The sequence below is a fragment of the Ambystoma mexicanum genome, chromosome 9, assembly GCF_040938575.1.
Source record: "Ambystoma mexicanum isolate Mex_15411 chromosome 9, UKY_AmexF1_1, whole genome shotgun sequence".
Taxonomy (NCBI): Eukaryota; Metazoa; Chordata; class Amphibia; order Caudata; family Ambystomatidae; genus Ambystoma; species Ambystoma mexicanum.
The window spans coordinates 855,007,301-855,031,620 of NC_090931.1; the positions used below are offsets into that span (position 1 = coordinate 855,007,301).

The window sequence follows — 24,320 nt, forward strand, 5'->3', positions numbered from 1 at the left end:
TGCAGCTCAGAATCTCAGTATCAGGACCTCCTTTGCTAAAGTCTCTTTGCCATTCAAAGTCTCTTATTTCAGAGGGCCTGATGCGACAAACATTCAAAGTTCCTTTTTCCTCAGGATTCTTATATACACAATTTCTCTGGCGATTCACTGTTCACCTCAGCCTCTCTCTGCAGAGCTGAAATCCACTTTAACACAAAACCTTGAATTGGTCTCCCTCCGCCAGGCTTGGACCAAATTTATATAATTATCCAAACTTTCTATATTATATCAAAATCGAAGACTTTCAACTGTGTACAGGATTTTGCTTGACCCATGGCAGGACCACTTTGATTCACAATTGTTTGTTCTCTTCTTCATATAACCCTTTAACTTTCACTTCTGGCACTTCTCAGCCAGATACCTTACATAGACCTCCGATTGAGCACCCACGCAGTGCTGGCCCCCTCTGTCAAAGGTATCATATCAAAGTCTCTTCAGAGTTCAAACACTCATCCACAGTTCAACTTTTACTTGCATTTTTTTTTTAATAGTGTTCATTCCAGTTCTCACCATACAATGTTGCCGCTTGCAACCTTGGCTTCAACACAGACCGGTTTTGCATCTGTCTCCCCAACTCACCGACTGTTTTGATTTCACTGATGCTGCTTTGTTCTTGAAGCCAAGGATGCTAGCACAGCAGCTGCTGCTTTTCCCCACCTTGATTATTGACGGGAGGAGGGCCCTGGGTATCTGTGACACAAAATGCAGGATTCTTCAGCCTGGATTCCTGGTCTTACGCCTTCTAATCTCCAGGGCTTGGGAAAGTAACGCTATCTTGTCAGAAAGTTCAAGGGAATTTCCCTCCTTGTAATCCCCTTGTGTTTTGCCGTCTTTCTTGTCTCGTTCAGCTGCCATCTCAAACGGCTGTTCCCTCATCTGCTTTGCCTCACTCTGAGTGTACTTTCGTGCTCTGCCTTCTATCCATGTGGGTAAGATTAATGGAAGTCAAGTATTGGTACACGTCAAGTATACTGCTCGGGTGATAGTCTGTTTTCTCCAGGAGTGGGCTGCCCATGTGAAAGTGTTCATGTAGGAAAAGAGGGATGGGGGTAGAGTACCTAGGTATCCTATCTGATAGGATGGGGTAAAGATGTTACATGGAAGGGGACACCCTGCTACAACAAAATACTGGAAGCCATGAGATAGAAGGTGTACTCAATTTTCCAGGAAGCTCTTATCAAAAGAAAAAAATGAGGTTACAGGATCCCACCTCCTATTACTAATTGTGGGGGTCACAGGGCCTTAGCCCAGCAGCACGAGGCTTTTTTGAAGAACAAAATGCAGAATGGGTGCCACCGTATCAAGGCCCGGGAACTCCCCAGGAAATATTATGTGGGTATGGGGCATTGCCCCAGCAGCCTCCAATGATGCATTTTGTACACAAATAATGCAGCATCAGGTGAGCTGGGGCAAGGAACAGCTACCCCTTCTGACAATAAATGCAAGGAGTTTACAAGGGTTTGCCCCGGATAATGCTGCAGACTTCCTCAAATTGATTATGGTTTCTGTGTGTTGTATGAAGGGTGGCATAACCACAAGAATGAATGGGGCAATGCCCCAGGATATTTCAGCCACCACTCTAAAATCGACCATCACTACTAATGACGGGCAACCTAACACTACCTCCCTCACTCATGGACATTGTCTTTCCATGCTGCAGATGGGAAATGGGGATCGCTCAGGTTTATTCCAGCTGGCTGTGCATGGACTCCACAAGCCACACCAAAATGATAACCTGGGCCACTAAAATGGGCATGTTCCTGATACACCTTGACCTGCTACTTATCCTGCCTGTCACACAGGCTTGCAGTGGGTTAAGAACGATGCTGTCCTCACCCACAGACTGCACAATATCAGGAAGCTGCTGGGGAAGAGGACAGGTACCGTGTCTTGGCTTGCTCCTCTTCTGAACAGGTCTTCCATTCCTGCTCATGAGGGAGCCCCCTAGGCACAGCATGACCTTGCGTGACATCAGCTGCTTCCAGTAGGGGAAGAATGGGGTCATAGTGACGAGACCACTGTGAAACAGAGTCAGGGACGCTGTGATTCTCTTTAACGCTGCCTCAACAACCTTTAAGAGTCACAGCTTCTGTGGAAAACCTGCTTTACCTATGAACCCCTCTGACTCTGTTTATACACCTTTTGCTTTTTTGAGAGGTTCACAAATAAAGGGGGGGGGTCATTCTTATAATGAAATCTGATGTTGGTGGGCTTCCATACTCCTGCTTTCCATGTATTGTGTAGTTTCAGAGCAGGACAGTTGTGGAGAGATGAACATCTCCCTATTGTAAAACTGGCTGTTAGAATAGAATTCTTTTAACTATGTCCGTGCTCTATCTCTCTCTCTCTCTCTCTCTCTCTCTCCATAGCTTGGCCTTGCATCCCCGGAAGGCAATCCTTGTAACTGGAAGCGATGACCGCCTCTGGAAGATGTGGTCCATCCCGAGTGGGGACATTATCATGACTGGCGAAGGGCACACAGATTGGATTTCTGGCTGCAGCTTCCACCCAAGGTGAGTGTGAATGGCACCCTTTCCATTAGGATGCCAGGCCTTGTTTTTCCAACATTAATGGCTTGATTATGTTTAGTGTGACTGCAAAGGTGTATGCGTCGATGTCTGATGGGAGGATAACCAAATTAAAGGGCTGTAGGAGAAGGTCCGGTCTAAAGCAAGTCGTTGCTTTGATCAACATCTCAATGTCCTGGGAAGAATCTCAATGTCCTGGGAGGAATGCGATAAGATCGGATCTCGAGCAAATATTCCACTGATGGGTGTTTCTGAAAATGCAGCTGGAATTTACATAGCAGAAACGTGCAAACAAAGGGAATGCCATTCAAGGACATAGGTCCAAATTATAATCCTAGACACACTCTTGGAAGGCCCTCTGAACTGATAGATGTTGTGTTTATGGTCAACGGGAAGAAACTTGGAAACCTCGAAGCTCAAAGACACAATGCATGTTTACTAACCATACAGGCCCAAGTCATGATTGACTACTGGTATAATGTCATTAAATGTTGCCAACATATGGAGGAGGCTATGGATTGAGAACCTCAAGGGGGATCTGGCATAGGCTGGGTATAGACCGGGAATTTCAATTAAAAATAAAGTATCTGGTGCCTGTATCCTTATTATCGCACTCATAATAAGTGGCCCAGGGGCCTCATTACAGGTTGGCCGGTGCGGTCATGACATGTCAGCATTAATGCATCCCGGCACGTTACCACACTGGCCAACTTCAAGTTTGCCAGTAACTACAAGTTTGCCAGTGGGGTGGAGGAATTAACTCACCCTACCGGCAATAATAGCCTGCATTCCTGTGGTAACAAAGACAAATCCCCACATGGAGTCCTATAGGACTGCATGAATGGGGATTTGCACTGCCACCCTGGCATTCAGAATCAACGGTAATTCCAGCGACCTTGTGCTGGAAACGGTAATACAGTTTGCCGGTATTCTGGCAGTTTTACTGGCAGGATACCAGCAAACCTGCAATGAGGCCCTAGGTCTACGCTTTGGGAAGGCTTCCAAACTGTTGAGAGAACTGAACTTTAAAGCTAAGAAAGGCTCTTCGTAAGTCACGGTAGGCAATATTTTAAAATTAAGGCCTGAGAAGGAGAAAGGGCTGAGAATCCACATTTTATGTAGGAAGATGTATCCAAGTAAATAAAGTATTGTTCTGGTCTATGGGGTCCCCGTGGTCCCCATCAGTTGTGAGTCGCCTGTACTGGTGTACACTAATGCTTGTTATTTCACATTTTGGGGAACCCTCTTGTGTTGTTTGCTGTCAATACACACTACCTACTAAAAAAGCAAAGTCCATGTCCTCCCACAAGTCCCTGCTGATGGCTTTGTTTATAGCGGTTGTCCAGCATAAACGTCACAGGTCACTAAGCCTTCAACCCGTCATAAACTACTAAGCATGGGGTCTGGGCAGAACATAGTTTCTGGGATGTGCTGCATGTCAATTCCTCAGTTAGGAATTGTCTCACAAAAGTGATCTGCATTTAGCGTTGTATTTTTAATTTGATCCTTTTTATTGTGCAACTTGAACTTGGGACGCTTCAAAAAAACAAGAAAAACAACCCAATAGCAAAAGTATACAAGGGAAGTTGTAAAGGGGTAAGGCGAATTGGGGGATCACCGAGGGTTCAAAGAAGAGCTTTGAAAAAAAAGAGTTGAATTTGCTCAGTTAAAATGTCCACCAGAAAAAACATTGATGAAAAGACACGAATGCCACGCAAACCTATGCCAAGTCTGTCTTCCTGGCAATCCTGTACTTTGAAAACAAGTTTGGATGATAAACTTTGAAAATGCCTCTGCCTGTGCTCAGGTGCTGGACTCTGGACTCTAGTGCTGGACACCACGTTTATAGCAAAAGGACTGTGGAAAGATGCAATTTCTCTGTAGTCCTTTGTTGCGGTCCTTCATTTTGATTGATTCCATAAGAGTCCGTGGTAGGTGTAGTTTAGTGGTAAAATGTTGATCTGTAGAATCCCAAGACCTGAGCTCGAACCTCAGCTTCCCAAGGACCAGAAACGTGTTGATTCTGGGTCACCTCTCTTACCCACTTGACTCCATACTCTTCTGTTCAAATTGGCACCACTTTATAACAGGATGAACACCCGCATGAAAACCGCTATACAACAAAGGACAATGTGCATGTATTGACTGTGTGAAAGAGAAAGACCTGTACCTGCCTGTATTGATTGCCCCTATGGTGGAAACAGTTTCCCATACATGCATTTGACTATAATGAGCTTTTTTCTTGAGGTCAAAGGAGCTGGGAGAATATTTGTACCAACTTCTATCATAATCCTTCAGGTTTTGCCTTGCCGACTGCACGTCTGTTAGGCTTTGGAATAACTACACTCCTAAGGTGGAAAACCAAGTCCTATTCCCCAAGGCAGTCGAAAGTGATGACTCGGAAGGTAGATGAGCTCTGTGCGGCAGAGAACTATACTGAATTTTCGCATGGAAAGGCACACCCAGCAGGATGGTGCCCAGGGAATTAAAGAAAGAAATGGCTTCTTTATCCTCATTACAGATATGGAGGAATCCGTCCTTGGGCAGATCAATCACTTACTCCTTCTGGTGTCAACGAAATAGAAAAGCGACTAGCAATAAGACTCTCAAGACATGTTTTTTCTTTCTACAAATTACATCACACCACCCTAGTGGTACAGATCAGCATATTTGCAATGCCAGAGCCACGACTCCAAGATCTAGAAGTCCAGTGTGCCAGGATCACAAATACGTCCAAAATCATCATTGGTAATGTTATGAGTTAGTATTAAGATTTTGCTGGAAGAACAATTCCCCCTTCTCTGGAGCACACAGACTTTTAGCATCCTTGTAGGGCTCCATTAAACGCCCTTGTTCAACACTCTTCATGCACAGCACTCCACTTCTTAAGCTTGTGTGCCAACTTTGTGAACAAAGGGATTAGAGGATGGATAGGAGAAATCTTATCTGGTTATGGGTCTATTGCCCGAGATCTAGTGTGTGCATGGCTGACGGGCACGGCCTGTCCGGAATAGGTGGGGGAGCGGATCCCAGGGAGGTTCGTCATAATCCCATCTTTTGAAGGCCACATGAAATCGGCCTAAAAAGTGGGTAGGATCTCAGAACTATGATTTAAACTGTTATGTCTCATTCTACATCTAGCTCTGGAGCCCAGTAGACCTAATTTTGTCCGTACCCCTTTTACGTGTGGCACTTCCAGTCTCCCAAATTGATAAATAGTTGGGAGGGGGTGAGGATAGTCTGTCTATTTGGGGTTTTTGTGTTTTTTTGGCCTGTTGTTTGGTCACACAGATCAAATTAGCGAAAAAGCACAACAATGTCCCTTTAAAACCATGGGTGTGATCTAATTCTCAAAGTTCCTCTTTAATTTGTAGATCTCCTTTCTACTCTCTCGGTGTCGTTATGTTTTGACTCAGTGATTGGTGTAAAATAGGAGCTGGGCATATTCCTTCAGGTGGTCTGTCCCCCCGAACCCCATTAAAATTCTCAGATGGCAGTAACTCTCTGCCTTCCCTGTATACTTGGTTTTCGTTCGTACTTCTTCCATGGTAGACAAGGGTTTACAAACCTGGGCTGCCTTCTTGAAGTGAGGCAGAAGTGGATTTGTCCCTGCAGAGCACCTTGTCTGGAAGGATGGGCTTGATGTTCTGTAATAGAGAGAGTTTACACAAAGCTGTCTGGGTTTTCTTTGAATGTGCGTTTTGAACTAGAGTTTGCTGTCAGTGTTGAAACCGAAGGACTTGGCACATGGTTTCATCTGTGGGATGAAGCCCTCTAGGTTCATGGCGGACAGCAGGTTCAGGAACTGGGTGTGTTTGGTGTTATTGTTATGCTATGTTATATGGCATCTGAATAGTGCCTACTGCCATTGGTATGGCCTCGAAGTGCTGTGGAGAAGAACACTCTTCGGAGGACCGTGGTCTGAGATGTGAGAGGTGAAGGAAGGATTCTAAAATGCGAGTGCATATTTAGCCCGCACAAAGGTAGGTAGGGGTGCCTGGCTCCCAGGTAGCAGCCCATGGGAATCAGATGAGAGGATGGGTGCTGTGACAGACTGTCAGGAGAGTAGGAGAGTTAACGAGACTGATTATGTGCACAGCTGAAACAAATTATTTCGTGGGACTTGGCTGCATTCTATTTCAAGTGGTGATGTGTGATTTGGTAGGGGAAGTCGAGCAGTGAAAACTGGAGATGTATGTGGGTGAGTGGCTGTGGCCCAGAAGGAGGGGTGCAGCTATGTTCCATTGTGATGGAGTGGTAGAGTTACAGTGAATCAAGGCTGACATCTAGTTAAAACAAAGTATTGCAGAGAATATCATAAGGCCTGACTGGAATCCTTTACGTGCGGGCTAGGTATCATCTTGTTTACTCATCAGGTGTCCTTGCATTCATGTCTGGGGAAAATAATTTGAGAGCCTTCCAGAAGGTGAGGTGATCCTCTATGCAGCGGATGGTACATGGAATTGAGTACCAGATGGTGGGTGTTTGGATTGAGAAGGATGAGCCCCCTAGTCTGGAGGATTTTCCCACAGGAATGACGAGGAGGAGTGTTGTGCCTGATCTCTCTTGGGCCTGTAGTGTGTGAGTTTATGTTGTAGACATTCTTGTCCTGTGTTGTGGAGACCTTGTGGGTGATGCACATTGTCTTGAAGGCGAATTGACCCCTGATCGGCAGCAAGTGAAGGACACAGTGGATGGGAGTGATGTGTTCTCTAGGGCTTAGAGCAAGAAGGACCCTTGCTGCAGTGTTTTGAACCCGTTAGAGTTTTCTTTGATGTGATGCGTGGGGTCCCAGGTATATAGGGCCTTGGCATAGTCTAATCATGAGAGGACAATGGCAATGATTGTGTCAACTCTGAGCGGGTAGGTCAGGTAAGGAAAGATGCATCAGAGAATGTGCATGTGTAGGTAGCAGCTTTTAGTCTCTGAATTGCTGTTATGTGATAGTGTCAGGTCTGAGTCCATAATGCATCCACGTTTCCTTTTTTTACTGTGGCTGTGGTGGTGGGCTGTGGGCCTAGAGAGAGCAGCCACGGTGTGGGTTTGGGGAAGAGGGAAGTCTTCCTGTAGAGCACGATCTCTGTTTTTCCCTGGTTGTGTGATGAATCCTGTGAAATCCCTACTCAAACCCCCGTAGTGGTCTCCTCGCATATGCCTAGGGAAAGCCAGCCGGTACCTGATCCTGACCCTGGGGTCGGTGTTATGAAGGAGACCATATGTAAGGAGACATCTATCGGGGGGGAGTGATATCTCAATTAATAGAGACACAAAATTATTCCAGTCTCCTGAAACCCAAATTATTAAAACACTGATGGCTTATTGTAAAGTGGAGCCAAGTGTTATAATCCCTAGTTCACACAATGTTCACATAACACCTCCTGGTTTTGACATTTGCTATTCTAACAAGTATCTAAAACGTAATTGCTTTGAGAAGTATAGAACATATATGGACTCCAATTCCCATAACAACTGGGGTATTGAGACGAAGAACAACAAGTAGTCAATGGGAAGAAAATGTGACATTAGGCGTGAAGTGCAGTCAAGTTGTCCAAAACCAAATCAACTGTGCGGGACATTTAAACCCAAAGGTTACCTGCAGCTGGATGATTGAGAAGGAAGGAAGGAGACAGATTTCAAGTACGTGGAGCGGGAAGCGAGATCGGTAGCAAAGGCAGTCCAGTGGGGAATGCTGTGGGGAGAGTGGTGAACCTTTGCTTGCAGCAGGTTGCCAGCGTTCTAAAATGGAAAAGAGAGACTCTGGTAGAAAAAAGGTGAACACAACTCAGTGGGATCAGGGGAGACAAGGCCCTGCAGGTTCTGGTGGCAAAGGAAGCAAACGCTGATGCAGGAACCAAACAAACCTCTGCTCAGACGGGGAAGCCGGCCCCATGGCAGAATGCTACAGCAACAGCACGGTACACCGGTAAGTCAGCCTGAGAGTGAGAGGGGCCCCGGGATGTGCAAAAACATTAAAGAGTATTTGAAAGATATTTTGGAATATCGACCAAACCTAATTAAAAAGGGAAGTCAAACCTGGTACAATTCTCCTGACATGAGATGTCAGTTGGGGGAAATCTGGAACAACCTTTGCCAAGAGAGATTGAAAGAAAGTTTGACAGACAGAGCTTGAACAACCGCTCATATATGAAATGTCTGAAATTGGTGCAAGTAGCCACTGAAGTCAACACATTGTGTTATGGAAGAAATATGATTGTGTAATAACTAAAATGGAAAGAAGCTTACAGAAAGACCTGATAAGAGTATCGGGGAAGGATCCTTTTCTAGAAGAGATACCTGGCAGCAGAGTATGTCAGGAGATCTCTGTGAGTCGAAAATGAGATATTCCTGTCAGGAGAGTAAACCAGGATATCAAATGATTGAGTTGATACATTCGTAGCAGCGGAGTACACCAGGAGAAGAATAATTGTGTAAAAGAGAAACCTTGTTATGAGCTGTGTTTTATGTGAGAAACCTGAGGGAATTCTCACTCCTAAACCACTAGGAGCCTCTACACAGGTAGTCAGGGAAAGGCCATTACCTTGTGCTGGAGAAGCAAGGGAGGATCACTTGGGTGTAGGGTCCTTGGGGATTGGGAGTGGGGAACCCTTGGGTGAGCCATGGTATCTCCCTTTTCCCATTGATGATGTACCTAACCCTCCTCTTACCTGTATGGGCTATTATAAGTGAGCCCCCCTCATTTTTCCACACATGACCTTTGACAGTACTGGGACAGGGAACAGGCTACTAGGAATTATGCACACCAGCATGCCCCAATTTGGTACTGAGATGAGGAAGATAGCCTCAGAGGAGCACTATTGCAAAGATTGGTCATGTCTTGCTAACAAGCCTAACAATAGTCAGGCAATTAATGGAAAGGACTCGCAGCTGCAACCCCTTTACACAACTCAGGTGTATAAAAGGGGTTTGTGCAGGAAGGAGAGGAGAGAGGCGAGCCACTGATGAGAGCCGTGGTGAGCTGTGCTACAGCCGTAGAAGCATACCGAAGAAGCTGAGGGTCCTGCCAAGTGTGAAGTGGGAGCAGGAGTTCTGTGGCGCAGAGGCGAGGCAAAGCAAAGGAAGGAGACCAGATGAGCAGCCGTCCTTCCTTCCATTGAAAGGACTGTTTGTTAACCCGTGATGCAGCAAGGACGCAAAAGTGTCAGAGAGGCAGAGAAACCCCCCCTGGAAGGAAGCCGCCAAGTCTATGGCCTATGTGATAAAGAAGAAGACTTCAAAGTGAGCTGGTGAGTTTTTCAGAGCGAGAAACCCAGTGTTACTATATCTACGAGCCTCATGAAGTGAACCGCGACTGCCAATGATACCCAAAACTAGTACAATGTAGCAGAGATATCACGCACCTTGTTAAAGGAATAATCACGTTTTTGAAAGTCTCCGAACGTTAATAATTCTTCCTTTGTGAACTAGTTAAGTTTGTTAAAGTGGTTACAAACCTAACAGGAATGCTTTTGAAAGTCTTCAACAAAATAATGAAAGTACTGAAAAGCAATGCACATTGAATACCGAACTAAAAGGGAAAGTTCACCTTAAAAGAGACCAGTAAAATGCTGAAAGTGTGTTGCACAATAAATGAACTCAGAAGTGTATATATATTTAATACCTAACTAAAAGGGAAAGTTAACATTGAAGCAAGCCAGCAAAACACAGAATACTGAATGAAGATGAATATAATGCATTGTGCACAACAAATGAACTCAGAAGTGAATGCATATTGAATACCGAACTATAAAGAGAAGTTTAACATTGAAGCAAACCAGTAAAGCGCTGAATACATTTTGCACAATTAACAAACTCAAATATTGAAGTTGAATATAATTAAGCAACATAAGACTGCCTTAAACCTTGAACTGCATTTGAATAACTTTGCAAAATGAAGAAAGCCTAAACAGTGAACCTTGAGGATTGAATAAAGTGGGACAAGGCTACCATTCGAAAAGGGGTGTGTGAAACATGGTGGCAGTCACAGTGTGGCTAAGGAGAAACCAGAGGAGCCCCAAAGAGCACACTGTAAATTCCGAAAGCAGTAAAGCAAGTTAAGTTCATTTGCGAAAAGGAGCAAGAAACAAGGAACCTATGTGAGACACTGACGTCTTGGGGAAGGAAATACTGAGGCTTGGAAAGTTCATGTGTGTTGCCTCGGGATTGGAGTCTGAAGACCCCCTTTTGTTTGGATTGTGGTATTTGAAACTTTGGGAAAAGAATCCCAAGATTGACTCTGAACTGTATTGCTTTGAACTGAAGAAAGGTAAACTTTAAGACTCTTTTTTTGCAACGTTCTTATGCTTGGGGGAGGGGACCTCAGAGGAAGCTGTGTGCTGGAAGAAGTTGAAAACTGTTTATTTTGACTTTGACATCCCTACACACGTGTTTGTTTTAGTGGAGAGGGAAAGATTAGGTTTTGGACACAAATAGACTAAGTTGAACTCTTTGACTCAGACTTACCTTAATTTTGTTCAGGTAGGGAAATCCCACCTTAGTTTAGGGCAAGTTAGGCATTCAGCCATGCTGACATTTAAGTTAATATCTTTGGTTTGAACTTTAAATCTGTTGTTTGTGTCTTGCTTCATGATGCCTTCACATTTATGAAAGAGCCATTTGGTTTTGCCATCCTAAGGAAAGTGGTCTGTGGAAAAGATATGTATTTTGCTATTCTGACAACATTGTTCTTTGGCTGAGACATTTTTGCTTTGTCTAATCCAAGGAAGACATTCTTTTGTGAAAGATATATTGGACAGAACATCGCTGGAACAACATATTTCCAATAGGCACCCTGAATTGGTTCAGGGGAAGGGAGGCAACTCCTGAATATAATGATTACTTTGTTGGAATTACCTATTTGAACTGTCTGACTATTTATTTGTTAAGTTGGAACCAGAGACATTTACCCAACACATAACTTTTGTATATGTTAGTGTGAGGGTCAGATATAATTTGGACACAAGGTCAACTTGCTTTAGTTTTAGTTTCATAGGTAGGAACATCTCTTTAGGATAGGGACAGAAAGGCTTTATCCAACCCTTTAAAAAAAAACACATAGCAAATGTTAAGAACATTAAAACGTTGTGTCTATCTCTCAATTCTGACCCCTCACAGTTGACGAGGAGGTGGTTTGCAGTCATCCAGTGTTAGATTTATGAGAGGCATGAGGCATGATCGGGGAGGTGGAGGAAGGGCCCTTTGTGATCTTGGAGAACATTTGGGTGTTGTCTGCATGTTTATAGCAATATAGGCCATAGGATTGCATGAGAGTGGGGAGGAAGGTCAGGTAAATGTTAAAGAGCAGTGGGGAGAGAGAGGACTCTGTGGGGAAAAAGGGTGGAGAGTCGGCAGAAAGGAGGCATGTGTATTATGTGGTTTCTGTTGGAGAGGAAAGAGGTTATCCACTTCAGATCTGCATCCCTGATGCCGAGGGAATGGAGCCTGTCCATGTGGGTGAGGTGGTCTATGGTGCTGAAGGCTGCTGAAAGGTCGAGTAGAATTAATTTGGCACAACCTTCCAAGCCTGAGTGTCTTTTGAGATCATCCCAGATGGAGACTCGGCACAATTCAGTTTCTCACTGGATTGTGCGGGGTCGCTGAGATAGTTGGATTCTGTGAAATGGCATAGTTGAGAATAGGCTGTCCATTCAATTAGTTTAGCTATAAATCAGTTGTTTGAGATGGGTCTGTAGTTGGTCGGCACAAGGGAGTGGAGTGAGGGCTTGATGTACGAGGTCTTGAGTTCTGCTGGTAAGGTGCTGGAACAATAGATCTTGCAATGTCGCCGGCACAGGTTCAATATAGAATTTCGTTTTGTAGTGTTGGGGGTCAGGGGCCTCCAGGGGATCCTGAGGCGCGGCTGTTGAATAGTAGCTGTGACACATTAAATTCCGGCGTACCAGTGGCAAAGGGGTGAATATCAGTCTCTAAACCATCAATTAGACCCACACCTCTAATACACCAGAAAGGATCTGAACAGATTGGAATAAACAAGAATACAATTAAAATTATAAACTTCCTTGTCCAATTTTGGTAAATTGACGGAATGGCAGGCTTATCTCCTCTAAAGGTTGTGGATCGTTGGTTAATTGCAACACAGCGAAAATACAATTATTACCCAATGATAAAAGGAGTGTCCAGTCAAGGTTGTATAAACATATCTACTTTATTATTATCACAACAGACAGTCTAACAACACTACTAAATTACAACCCATCCTGTAAAGGAATGCAGAGGACAGACAGTTTCTTACCTAGGAAAAATGATGCACTCTGGATGCTGACAGGAGGGTAGTCGGTATGGTTAAAATCCACAACAGTTGTTTAAGGTTTCTTGGCTTCATCAAAAGGGGGAAAGGGTCTTAATATGTCTCTAGAGGCCTTCTGGGAAGAACTAGGGGAACGGAACCACAATGTAACTTTTGCTGTAGATGTTCTTGGTGTTGGACAGGATCGAGATGGCTTCAAGGATCTTTGCATGCTTCTGTGGCAGAGTTTGAGATGGGAGTTGGCTGCAGGTATCAGGCGGGAAGATAGTTCGGCGAGTGAAGCTTGATGAATGGCTGCAAGTTGGCCTACACAGCGACTCGCGGTCAGGAGTCATCGCCTCAGTGCTGTTTGGCCATTCTGAAGCACTGGCCGAGATGCCTCGGGTTAGAGTTTGAGAGGTGTATGCAGAGGGATGAAGTTGTTAGTGGATTCGTTAATTGGCATGCTGTCCTTGCAATTGTGTCTAGGTCTGAGGCCCACTATCATTCACTACTCATCCAAGTGTGGCACCCGCCATCACTCACAGCTTCATCCAAATCTAGCACATGTCAACACTCACAATCCTGTCCATGTCTCTGTCTAGACGCGACAAGGGCTAAAGTTGAGGATGACATTTAAGTGTGGCACATGCTAACATTCACATTTCTATCCAGATGTGATGGAAGCTAAAGTTGAGGATGATATCTAAGTGTGGCACATGCTAACATTCATATTTCTATCTAGATATGACAGACGTTAAAGTTAAGGGTGACATCGAAGTATGGCATATGCTAACATTTACACCTTTCCAAATGTGATGCAGGGCAATCTTGATCATTCTATATAGGTGTGGCACTAACTAACACCGGCTAGTATGTTAATATGTAATGGAATGCAACATTTACAGTTCACCCAAGAGTGGATTTAGGTTTGTGGTCACAAATCTCTCCAAGTATGCATGGTGTAAATCTATGACAGTCTATGTTATGGAAGGTAAGGTAGAGTGGTGAGGGCTTTCCGGAGTAGAGTAATTGGTCTACACCCCACCAATGCCACACTTACAGTTCTGTTGGTGTCTGTTGGTTGGTTGCTGGCTTCCTCTGCTTCCCCTGCAGACACCCATAGACACATCTTGGAAATGCCATTGGAGGAGCCACTCTTTGCCTTGGGGTCCTCAGCCGCAGGGCTGCCATGGCTGGTTCAGTTAAGACCAGACAGTCTGCCAATCACGGGCAGAGGGAGGTCCGGGAGGCGGGCGGAGGGAGGGGAAGGGGGAAGCCGGGGAGAACGGGAACGGAGCACCACGAGGGGGCCTGGGCCGCATGGGCACCTGACCATGGCCACAAGGTGGCAAGTGTGGAGTGAAGGGGCCCTGCAGATCACCTGGGGTCACTGTGCTGTTAATGTCGTTCTCCCACGGTGAAGCTGCAGGCCTAAACAGTGTAAGGCCCAAGTGGCAAATCACGGGAGGAGGGAGGGCCGGAAGGCGGGCGGAGGGAGGGGAAGAGGGAAGCCAGCGAGAATGGGAACGGAGCAACAGGAGGAGGCCTGGGGCTGCATAGGGACCCGACCATGGCCACAAGGTGGCAAGAGTGGAGTGGAGGGGCACTGCAGCTCACCTTGAAAAAGCCCTTTAAGGTGGGTGGTGGTAGATGCTTGTCGATGCACTTCTCCCAGCTTCTTCAATGGGTTTGTGTCATCCTTTAAGGTAGACAGATCAAAACTCAGGAGTGTGTTGCAGGCAGCTGCCTTCTCCTTGATTTTCGGTTCAGAGACCTTCTGGCACTCCCTATCGGGGAAGATTGCTGGAGAGCCTGATGGGCACAGGTTCTGTAGTGGCTGAAGGGTCCTCCGAGTTCTTTTCTCCCTCTTTTCCCAGTGGAGGGATCTTGTTTCCCTCTTTTGATATCCTGACCTTCCTTCACTGGCAGAAGATGTAAGGCAGGCTGTACCTTCAGCCGGAGTCCAAGGTTGAGTTCCTCTTTCTTACTTCTTGTGAAGTCTCCAGATGATCTGCCAAAAGAGCGACTCTGTCCTCTTTTAAATCCAAGTGGGCCACAGTGATTGGTGTAGGCTAAACCTACCTTAGTGAACCAATCCTCGGGTCCCTGCCAACAATCTCTCATATGTGTGAGGTCATACCCAGAGTGCTTTGCAACAGGAAAGATAAAAGGGTGAAACCGGAACCAGACAGTGTCCCAGAACCAAGAAGTCAGAAACCTCCTCCCAACTGAAAGAGCTCTGGGCTGACTCCCTTTTTACTTTTAAGTCCCATCCATCTGCCTGTCTGCTGTGATCAATGAGTCACTACGGTTAATGGATCTCCCTGTGTGGTCCCTGATCAAAGCGGCAGGTCTCGCTCGAAGATGTTTAGAGACCAGACTCTGGCTTCCGCAAACCACATTCTGGTATCTTATGAATGGGGACCCCCTAGCAGGGATTGTTTACTGCAACACTAGACTCATACATGTCAGTTCACTATCATTAATACTGTGAGGCAGAACTAGCTTCAGGTTGATCGTTACATTTGAAAGGTTTGTTGAGTGTCCTGTCTCCTTTATCTGCACACCATCTGCATTCTAGAATGTGGTGCTGAATTTGAGAGTTGTGTGAGCCAAGGTGAATCGTCTGGGGGAGAGGCCTTGTCTACTAGAGAATTAACTGATGGGGGTGAGTGGGATGAGTTCTTCGGAGGGCCAGAGATCAAAGTGGTGGATGGAGATTTGACCTGACTGGAGTGGTATGGATGTCAGTGAAGCCAGTAGGGAATCTGCCAGGTCAGGGCTACCCGGAAGAGGGAGGGTCTATAGTCAAGAGAGTAAAGAATGTGGCTATGTTTCCCTTCTCTCCTACCGGTGAGCTTTTTCACTCTGCCATGCCGGTTTCCGCTTGCAGCCCCTCACAACAAGTTGCGTTTCTCTATCGCGAATGCCGGCACACGTCCCCAGCCTCTGTCTGTATTCGTTGAAGCACTCATGTCTTCCCTCGAACCGCCTCTCATTGTTTCGGTCAGATTTTTAAAGGTCCCACACATAGGTGTCTTTTCCCAACAACGATCATGCCCAATGCAGTTGCAGTTTTGTGTTAACTCCTTCATCCTCCTCGTCTCATTACTTGGAGAATTTTGGGATTTGGAGTCTATAAATATTAACTGAGAGTTTTGGGGGTTATTTGAATTGATGTTCTTTGACGGTTTGTATTGTATAATGTTTGATGGTTCTTTTCCAAGGATGTCATAAAAAGAATCAGTTCTACCTGAAGCGAAACTAGAACTAAAAAAAAGGTCTCTTAGGCTTCTTGGAATTCTTCGACAGGATATTATCAGTGGGGTTTGTTTTCAAATTACAATTAAGAAGTTGATTTGTAAGGTTTTGGGAAAAGGTTATTTTTCGATCCGTAGGGGGGGGGCAATGGACACATGGCACTAAGCCATTCGGTTATCCGGAAGCAGGGGATCTTCCTCATGGGATAATGGGGGAAACCATGTCTCATCCAATGAAGTCATGACATCCCCCCAGTAGTCATCTCCTCCCATAAGTTCCTCCCTCATAAAGCCGCCCACAGGGTCAAGATCAGGTAGTGGCTGCCACCCCCTAGCCACATGGGAGGAGGTTTCCACTGGGGAATTTGTGATGACTCCATTGGATTCTTCACACTACACCGTGAAATATACAAATAATACGCTTAGATTGTAAGTACAAAAATACTCTATTTATTATAGGTCCAAACACACTAAGAAAATGAATCAAGCAGGTAAGGTTATCACACAGCTCTCTAAATATAAAGCATGTATACAGTCACAGTTAGCCAGTACAAAGCATACGATTCACTGCCAATATCTGAAAGGAAAGGTAAGTAGTTAAGCAATTGTATCAACAGTCCACAGGAATGGAACCCCTAACCTTATAAGTCCTACCCTAAGTTGAATGGGGGCTTGTGCCCAAAGTTCACAAAGTACCTTTAAAAGTTGGGACAATGTTAGGAAATGGTCCTGTGAGTGTGAATATTGGTCCAGAAGTTGTTTGAGGGAATTTACAGGTGAGCAAAGTATGTTTACTATCTTCTAGAAGGGTTTTCTCAACAGATGTTTAAAAACCAATGAAATTGAATAATAAATCAAGGTTCTTCACAACCTTTATAATGGAGGAGATAGGGGCACTTGTCAGTATTGTGATTATGCACCGCCCTTACTCTGATTTTCCCGAAGTACTTGGCAGGTGGAATTGGAGTTTCTGAAGGTAGGGTTTCTCACTGTTGGATCCAGTAGAAGGTGCCAAAGGAGCGGCAGGTGTATGCAAGGTTCAGGTCAGGCCCAAGAGCTGAGTGCAACCTTTTCCAGAGGAGAAATACAGGAGGCACTGCACTGATGCAGGGGTCTTCAAGACACTCTACCAGGCGTGGGATAGCTGGTTTTCAGCGACAGTCCCTGCACACAGGTGACAGCAGGCATCTCAGTATTTGTGAACAAAGGAAGCCTTCCAGAACAGGATCCGTTGATGCAGATATGCTGGAAATTTGCAGAAAGCTGACTTGTAGGACTAGCGTAGACCCTGAAGTTCCGGGCCAAAACTCAGAACAGCAACACTTATAGCACAGTAGCCCAAAACGGAGCTGGTCACTGTTAAGATGGATTTCTGAACTCTGTCCTGGAGGGGCAGAGGTTCAGAAGGCCAGCCTAGTTTCTTGGAACATGGTAACCTCTGGACAAGCCAGACCAATGAGGGTAGCGGTCAAGACTAGGTCTCAAGAGGGGTGAGGATGACTGAAAGCCCACAATGAGCACACAAAGCAAGGACACTTACAAATTACTCCAAGCAGGTGTTATATTAAAAATATATACACATTTATTACAAGGCCTTTGTAACATTGACCGTAGCGAGAAATCACAATAAAACTCCAGTAAACCAACATATACCAAACCAATACAATATATATACAAATACAAACGAGTCTAACGAGTTAGACGCACAAAATGTGTAGACCACCTAAATGGGGAGGAAAACAGGCAGTGCGAATAATAATTAGACCCAGTACGCCTTCAGAGGCACCTAACTAAAAGGAAGTCCAAGCCCTACGAAGAGTGGAGCCTTGTGCTCAAAAGTAACTGCACACGCTGGTGCCAACGGGGCAAAAAGGGGAGTCTCTTCGAAAGGGAATCAGGCAGTTTAGTTCGGTGAACAAATGAAGATGAACAGAGCTCCGCGACTCAAGCGCAGCCTCCACTGTGGGCAGAAGCAGAGCGTGAGTACGGAAAGGCGTGCTGTTAGACACAGCGGGGAAAAGCTATGGGCTCCTGCAGGAGGGCGACCAGTTCCTAGCTATGCTAATCACCGGCCCCCGATGCAAGCAGACCCAGCCTTCTCCGCGTCAGTTTCAGTGCTGGCAGGTTCAGATAGGAGCTGGGGACGTCTCGCCGTCGTGTAGATTCCACAGCAGCAGAAGTTGAGTTGAGGACGTCCCAAACGTAGTGAACCCGCACAGTTTGTTACCACAGCAGGGCAATGGAGCGGCCGTGTGTATTTCAGCCAAATGTACACTACTCACTTCAGACCTGGGAATGCCAAGTGTACGAATCGTGTGAGAGTGACAAGGACTCGTAATACAACACAACCTGACGGCGGTTACAGAGCAAGACTCCTGGGTAGGCTGGTCAGTCTGCTGGATGGCCCAGAGACACTTCCGAAGGCTTACGTGCAGGAGATGGTGAAGATGCCGAGAATAGTTGTTCCCACTATTCCAAGGGTCGAAGTACCAGTACAGGCCTTCTCGTTCGATCAGAGGTAGAAAGGGTTTCACCAAGCGACAGCAGTGCAGCGGGTCATCAGCGATTCCTCGGTTCAGCCTCGTGGTTGCAGGATACTTGGCTCCTGTATTCGTTTGTTCGTGAGAACTCAGGAGATCGACATGGTAGTGGTGTTTCCAGCCCCCTCTTATCCGCGGTTCCCTTCGCGCCAAAACGGAGGGGACCCAATGGGAGATCTGCTCACACCATACGTGGACCTATCACGCACCACGGAGGTCCCAGGCATTCACACCACCCTAGACTCTCTGGCACCCAGGATGTGTATTTTGACCAGACATCCCAGCCGACAACCTGGAGGCACACACAAAGCCTGTAGAAGCCCGCGAAAGCATCTGTGTTTCGCGGGAAAGTACATGCCCAAATAAGGAAGGCCCCGGGTCGGCTCGACCGGGGGAAGGTGAAGGGGGCAAGACGGTCAGCGGACAGGACAATGAGCCTCGTGGTCTGGCCATTTTGGGGGCCAGGCCATGACTTGCAGTCTTGGCTTGGCTCTCACAGTTCACAACACAGGGGAAATGACTCCCTTCCCCTGGCCTTTCTTGGCTTTATTTCACAGTTCACAACAGAAGGAGGGATGTCTCCCTTCCCCTGACCTTTCTCAGGCTTATTTCACAGTTCAGACCATCAGGGAAAACGTCTCCCTTTCCCTGGCCTTTTTGATACACTTGGTCCAACAGTTTACAACACCAGGGGGAATTACTTCCTTCCCCTAGCTTCTTGTATATTTGGTTTCACAGTCCAACCCTTTACTGGTTTGTTCTGACAGACCTAGTTCACTCTCCAGTCAGGTACTGGCCGAGGAAGATGACTAACACTGATCTTCCCTTGTGGGTGCAGGTCCCAGACCTGTATCTTTCTACTGCTTTGACTTGGCAAACCTAGGTTGATTTCCTGCCAGGTACTGACAAGAAGAAGATGACTTGCGTTACGTTTCTGTTCTTGGGTTCTCAACCTTTCCCCGGTGGTCAGTGGCTTTATTTGACCCTCAGCACGAGGAAGACTCCCTCTGACTCTCTCTTTGGGTTTGTCTGCAGGTCACAGACCCTTCTCTAGAGGTCAATGGTATCTCTGTTCCCACTGCGACAAGTGATTTTATAAGTGAGCCTATGCTTGGCTCTCTGCTCCACCGTGCTGGATCTCCTATGTTCCCATTTACCTGATTTCCAAATGGGATGCATCACCGGTTCTTCCCGGGTTCGTGGTTCTTCTCGCCAGCCCCTCCGGTCTTCTTCTATTCCGACTGGCCTTCACCAGTGTCTCCTCAAGCCCTCCTGTTTCTGCATCAGCAACGTCTTGCCCTCTCGCTCCCTTCCCAGGAATAGCACTTAATTGGACCCAATGGTCAACTTCTTAACAGGTGTGGGACTGCCTCTCCTTCTGCAATCCAATTAGGAGTCAGCCTCCTGCCGGCTCCTCTGTTTTGGCATCAGTGACATCTCGCGCTTTCATGCCCTTCGACCGGTTCGAATCTCCCAGGTAGCTGTCGCGGACTCCTGACTTCTGTGGTAGAAGACGCTGACTCCTTCTTCAGTTTCCTTATTATAGAGCCTGTCACGCCCTTCTGTAACGTCAGTCCTTGTTGTTAATGGCTCTATGGTATTTGTTATGCTTCTCGTGAGCAGGCTCGTACTGGCATATAGGGCAATAGGCCCCATGACTGAACCAAAAGCGCAAAATGCGAGTTTGGGCCATTTTTGGGTCAAAGTGGGAAACTTTTTTGGCCAATGTGGGTCAGTTTGATAGGTTACTTCACAATGTGGCTAGTAGTTTTGATCAGCGTTGCTGAATCAATATTGTTTAGAATGCTCAATTTGCATCACATTTTATCCCCAAAAAATCCCTTCTGGTTACTATTTGAACAGTGTCACAAAAGGAATGAATAGCCATTTGTAACTGTGGGCCACTTTTTCATTGGTGCCTGAGAAAATGTTATGCCCCAGTCTGACCCTACTCCAGAGCCACCTCGTCTCAGCACTTTTCGTTTCTTTAATCTTCCACACACTGCAGTGATGGTTGGGTCTACTATTAAATCTTCAGGTTTGCAGAGGAGCATGGAAGTATTGGGTACAGTATTGGGGCCTACATAGTAGAGAGGTGTGTAGGGTGTTGTGTGATGGTTGTTGTACGGCGTTCTCCCTATATGGTCGCCCTTGTCCATAGAGGAGGTGTATCTCCCCATGAGATCCTCCCGCTGCGTACCACCCCCAGGAGGACAATCGTAGTGGCCTCATCTCCATGGCCTCATGGGAAGGGGCACCCCCTGAGGGAGAATTGAAGACATCTAAGGATTTGTCACATGGAACAGAATATCATGGGAGGCTATTAGCAGCCCATAACAGTCTTTACCTGCAAGGTGAATCTACTACAGAACTCTTACATTTCCTGCTGGATGAACAGTCAATAGAAGTGCACTTTCATTACGGAATTGCCGAGCTGCATAGTCTCAGCTGAGAAAGGGGTAAAGGTGCAGTGAGTTCAATATTCCTCCATTAGCAAGAAAGTGGGCAACTCTTTGGTCATGACAGGGTTAACATAGGCTGGGGGTCTGCAACCTGCATCTCTCATTTTTGCGGGGACATTATTACACGGAACCGGTGTTGATATCGGGTAATAATGTCCCCATGCATAATGTCCCCATATATATTGTCGCTGAGAAAAGCAATTGCTGACATTATATACGGTGACATTATGTATGAGGACGGGTTGCGGAGATGTTCCCTGCTCTCCTTGTAAAAAAAGATTAATTCGGTGGTTGTGGGGGTGTCCCACACATGTTCAATGCTAATGTCTCCGCAAAAAAGTAACTTTTTTGTCAGGAGACATTTTTGCGTGGACATTATTACATGGAACCCAGGTGTTCAGGACAATGACTCCCATGATCTCTCATCAATGAATATGCTGGCTAGGGCTGATGGGAGTTGTAGTCCAAAACATCTGAAGAGCCAAAGGTTGCAGACCCCCGACCTAGGCCAATGCACAAAAACGAAAAAGAAAAAAAAAAAGATTTTGAATTTTAGCAACACTGTTTTCCAACAAAGTACAAGACCATACCGCTTGTTTTCAAATGCGATGATATGAACTATGACTGAATCCACCCCTTCTGATTACGTTCACTAATATCTCAGTTACCAATGGTGTCATGGGACCTGTGTGCTCTGTAATAGCACAGGATAGCTAAAGCTGGCAAATGATGGGCAACACAGATCTAGGTGTTATTCCCCATGGTTTAGAAGCGTCAGCTCAAGCACCTTCTTGGCATTCTCTGTTCTCCAAGTAGTGGACACATACAGGGAAAGACCCCTGTTGCGCTCTGTGAAGAGAATTACAATACATTCACTGACACGGCTTAGCGTAGCCAGAATGCACACGCGGTTGCTAGTAGTCTCTGAGGTGCACCGCTGACCGCTTGTTATGACATGCAAAGAAGTAATGGATGGGTATTGCGAGCCTCTGTTCTCATTTTGGGGTCAACCTGAATTGATTTCCATAAGTGTGATTTGCTTCTATAATAACTCAGACAAGCTAATAAAAATATGGAAAAAGGTGTTCCAAGTGATTTAGAAGTATTCATTCAAGCATTTACATATGCTTTTTGTACTGTGTTGAGTAACCAAAAGGGTGGTTAGCAGAAGTGTATCTCTTGCCTCTCTTAAGAGACTCGAGTTATTCTCCGAGAGTTAACCCAACATGGCCAGGCTTGTCTGGAATTGCTTACTGTCTCGTGCAGAGGAGAAGGGTTCTCCTAGTAAAGGCTAGAAGGCTCCTTTTGGGTTCGATTGTAGTGATTTACCCGAGGTTGCCTCTGCCCTGTATTCACTTGAAGACTATGTGTACTGTATAATGCTGGCAACCTGCCCCAAAGCCACTTTAGAGTACTGTCAAAGGAGACTTATGTCTGATCCAACCTGAAAGTGTGATGACCGTCATCTGAACTTATCATAACAATATCCTGCACGCATACTAAGAAAAATGTCTAGATCCACAGAAACATGAAAAACCTGCTGATTTTCTGCAATATGTGTGCATTACTTCGGAGATAGAACTGACAGGTCTGCATGTATAGTAAAAGAAACCTGTACACAACCTGCCATAAACATGAATGTGTCTGGACATACACTTACACATATTTTGAAAAGCCTGAATCTTCTATACACAGCCCTATATTAACCTTGCAGGTACCATGATGGGTGCCTGCATTCGTCCCGATATAAACATGTAGGTATCCCAACATGTAAACGTGTGCTTTTGGACACTAACCAGCATACATCCTGAGAAAAACCTATTAGTCTAGGAGCATGAAGCAGTGTATAGCGGAAGACAAACCATCACGCCTCTTGATAAAAAGCCTTGCACCTATTTAAGTGAGCGGGCACACATTCTCAGTGAACGCTGCATGTATACTGACATAAAATGTCCTGTTCCTTAGCATGAATACAAACTTATGCTGGCATAGACATACTGAAGAAATAAATTACAAAAAACCATTGGATAGCTCCTTGTAAAATTTCATTGTCTATAACATCCTCGTGTAATGTCGGAAAAACATAAATAATAACTGAAGTGTGGCCGAAAATCGTTCTGACCACTTATCAAATTCACATTGAACCTTCTCAAGAGTACCTTGGTGCACTCAAGTGCGCTTTAATGCTCTAAGAGCATCATTAAAAGGATGTGCGGAGGGTCAAAGCGATGGCCAATGTGGGTACTTAGAACTATGCTCCTAGTGCATTTCACCAATCCCCAATGTATAATCCCGTCGCCTACCTTTCTACGGGATCCAATGCAAACAATCTCAAATAGCGTTGACCACCTAGACTAGGGGTCTGCAACTGTTGGCTCTCTAGGGCTTTTGGACGACAGCCCGCATCACTTCTCGCATCACTTCTAGCCAGCAAAGTCAATGTGAAGGGATCATGGGAGTTTTAGTCCAGTATCCCTGGAGGGAGAGTTACAGGTTGCAGACCCATGATAGTCTCTGCAGAGAAACCTTTCAAGTGTATGACTGAGCCTCTGATGGCTGATCATCTGGAGTTCCACAGAGCCAATCTTGTAGCGTCAGATTTAGGAAGCATTGCAGTGAATGTTCACACTACAAACTGCGAGTGGTGTACGGTACCAGTAAAAAAAAGTTTAACCGTTCAGGCAGTGCAAATATTAAAGCATTGATTGGATCGGGGAGGGTTTTGGAGGCAAGTGCACAGCTCAATTTCTGACTGACCCAAATGTTTCCTAAATCTGCAACGGCTGACCATCATCAGTGCATCACCCCAGCCGTTTGCATTGGCAGAGGCATTTGCTGTGCATAGTGAGGGTGTGCTACTATGTTTGGTGAAGGGACCCCCACAATCACACCGACATTAATAATGCATCAAAAGCCCGGTGGGAAACTTAGCCTGTGGAATATGTTTATCCTCACCACTGTGCCACACTGCACCCCTTTGCCAATGGGGAAAGGAAACTATCAAAAATTGAGGAAATAACCCTGTGCGCATCAAATCAGAAAAATTGTGCATGGTGCATAAACCACCAAAGAGCTGCACACCCTGCCATATGCACAAGCAAAGTTGGTGTAAAAACAAGAATCACTGATGTAATCTGTCATCTGTCACTGTCACCGTCACTTGAAACAAGGCCACAGAAAGGCTACAATCTGAAAATGTTCTTAAATACCGTTTCCTAATCAATGGCAACCTTCAAAGTGCTGTT

The 24,320-nt window shown here is 45.7% G+C and overlaps 1 protein-coding gene across 1 annotated transcript in view; it reads left to right on the top strand.

Annotated features, from left to right (window-relative positions):
* The window catches only part of SPAG16 (sperm associated antigen 16), a 2,683,085-nt gene that overhangs the window by 1,308,096 nt on the left and 1,350,669 nt on the right, over positions 1–24,320 (top strand). Inside the window, exon 11 of the mRNA XM_069615929.1 lies at positions 2,409–2,552. Coding sequence (XP_069472030.1) covers positions 2,409–2,552 — 144 coding nt within the window. The remainder of the gene's footprint in view (positions 1–2,408; positions 2,553–24,320) is intronic.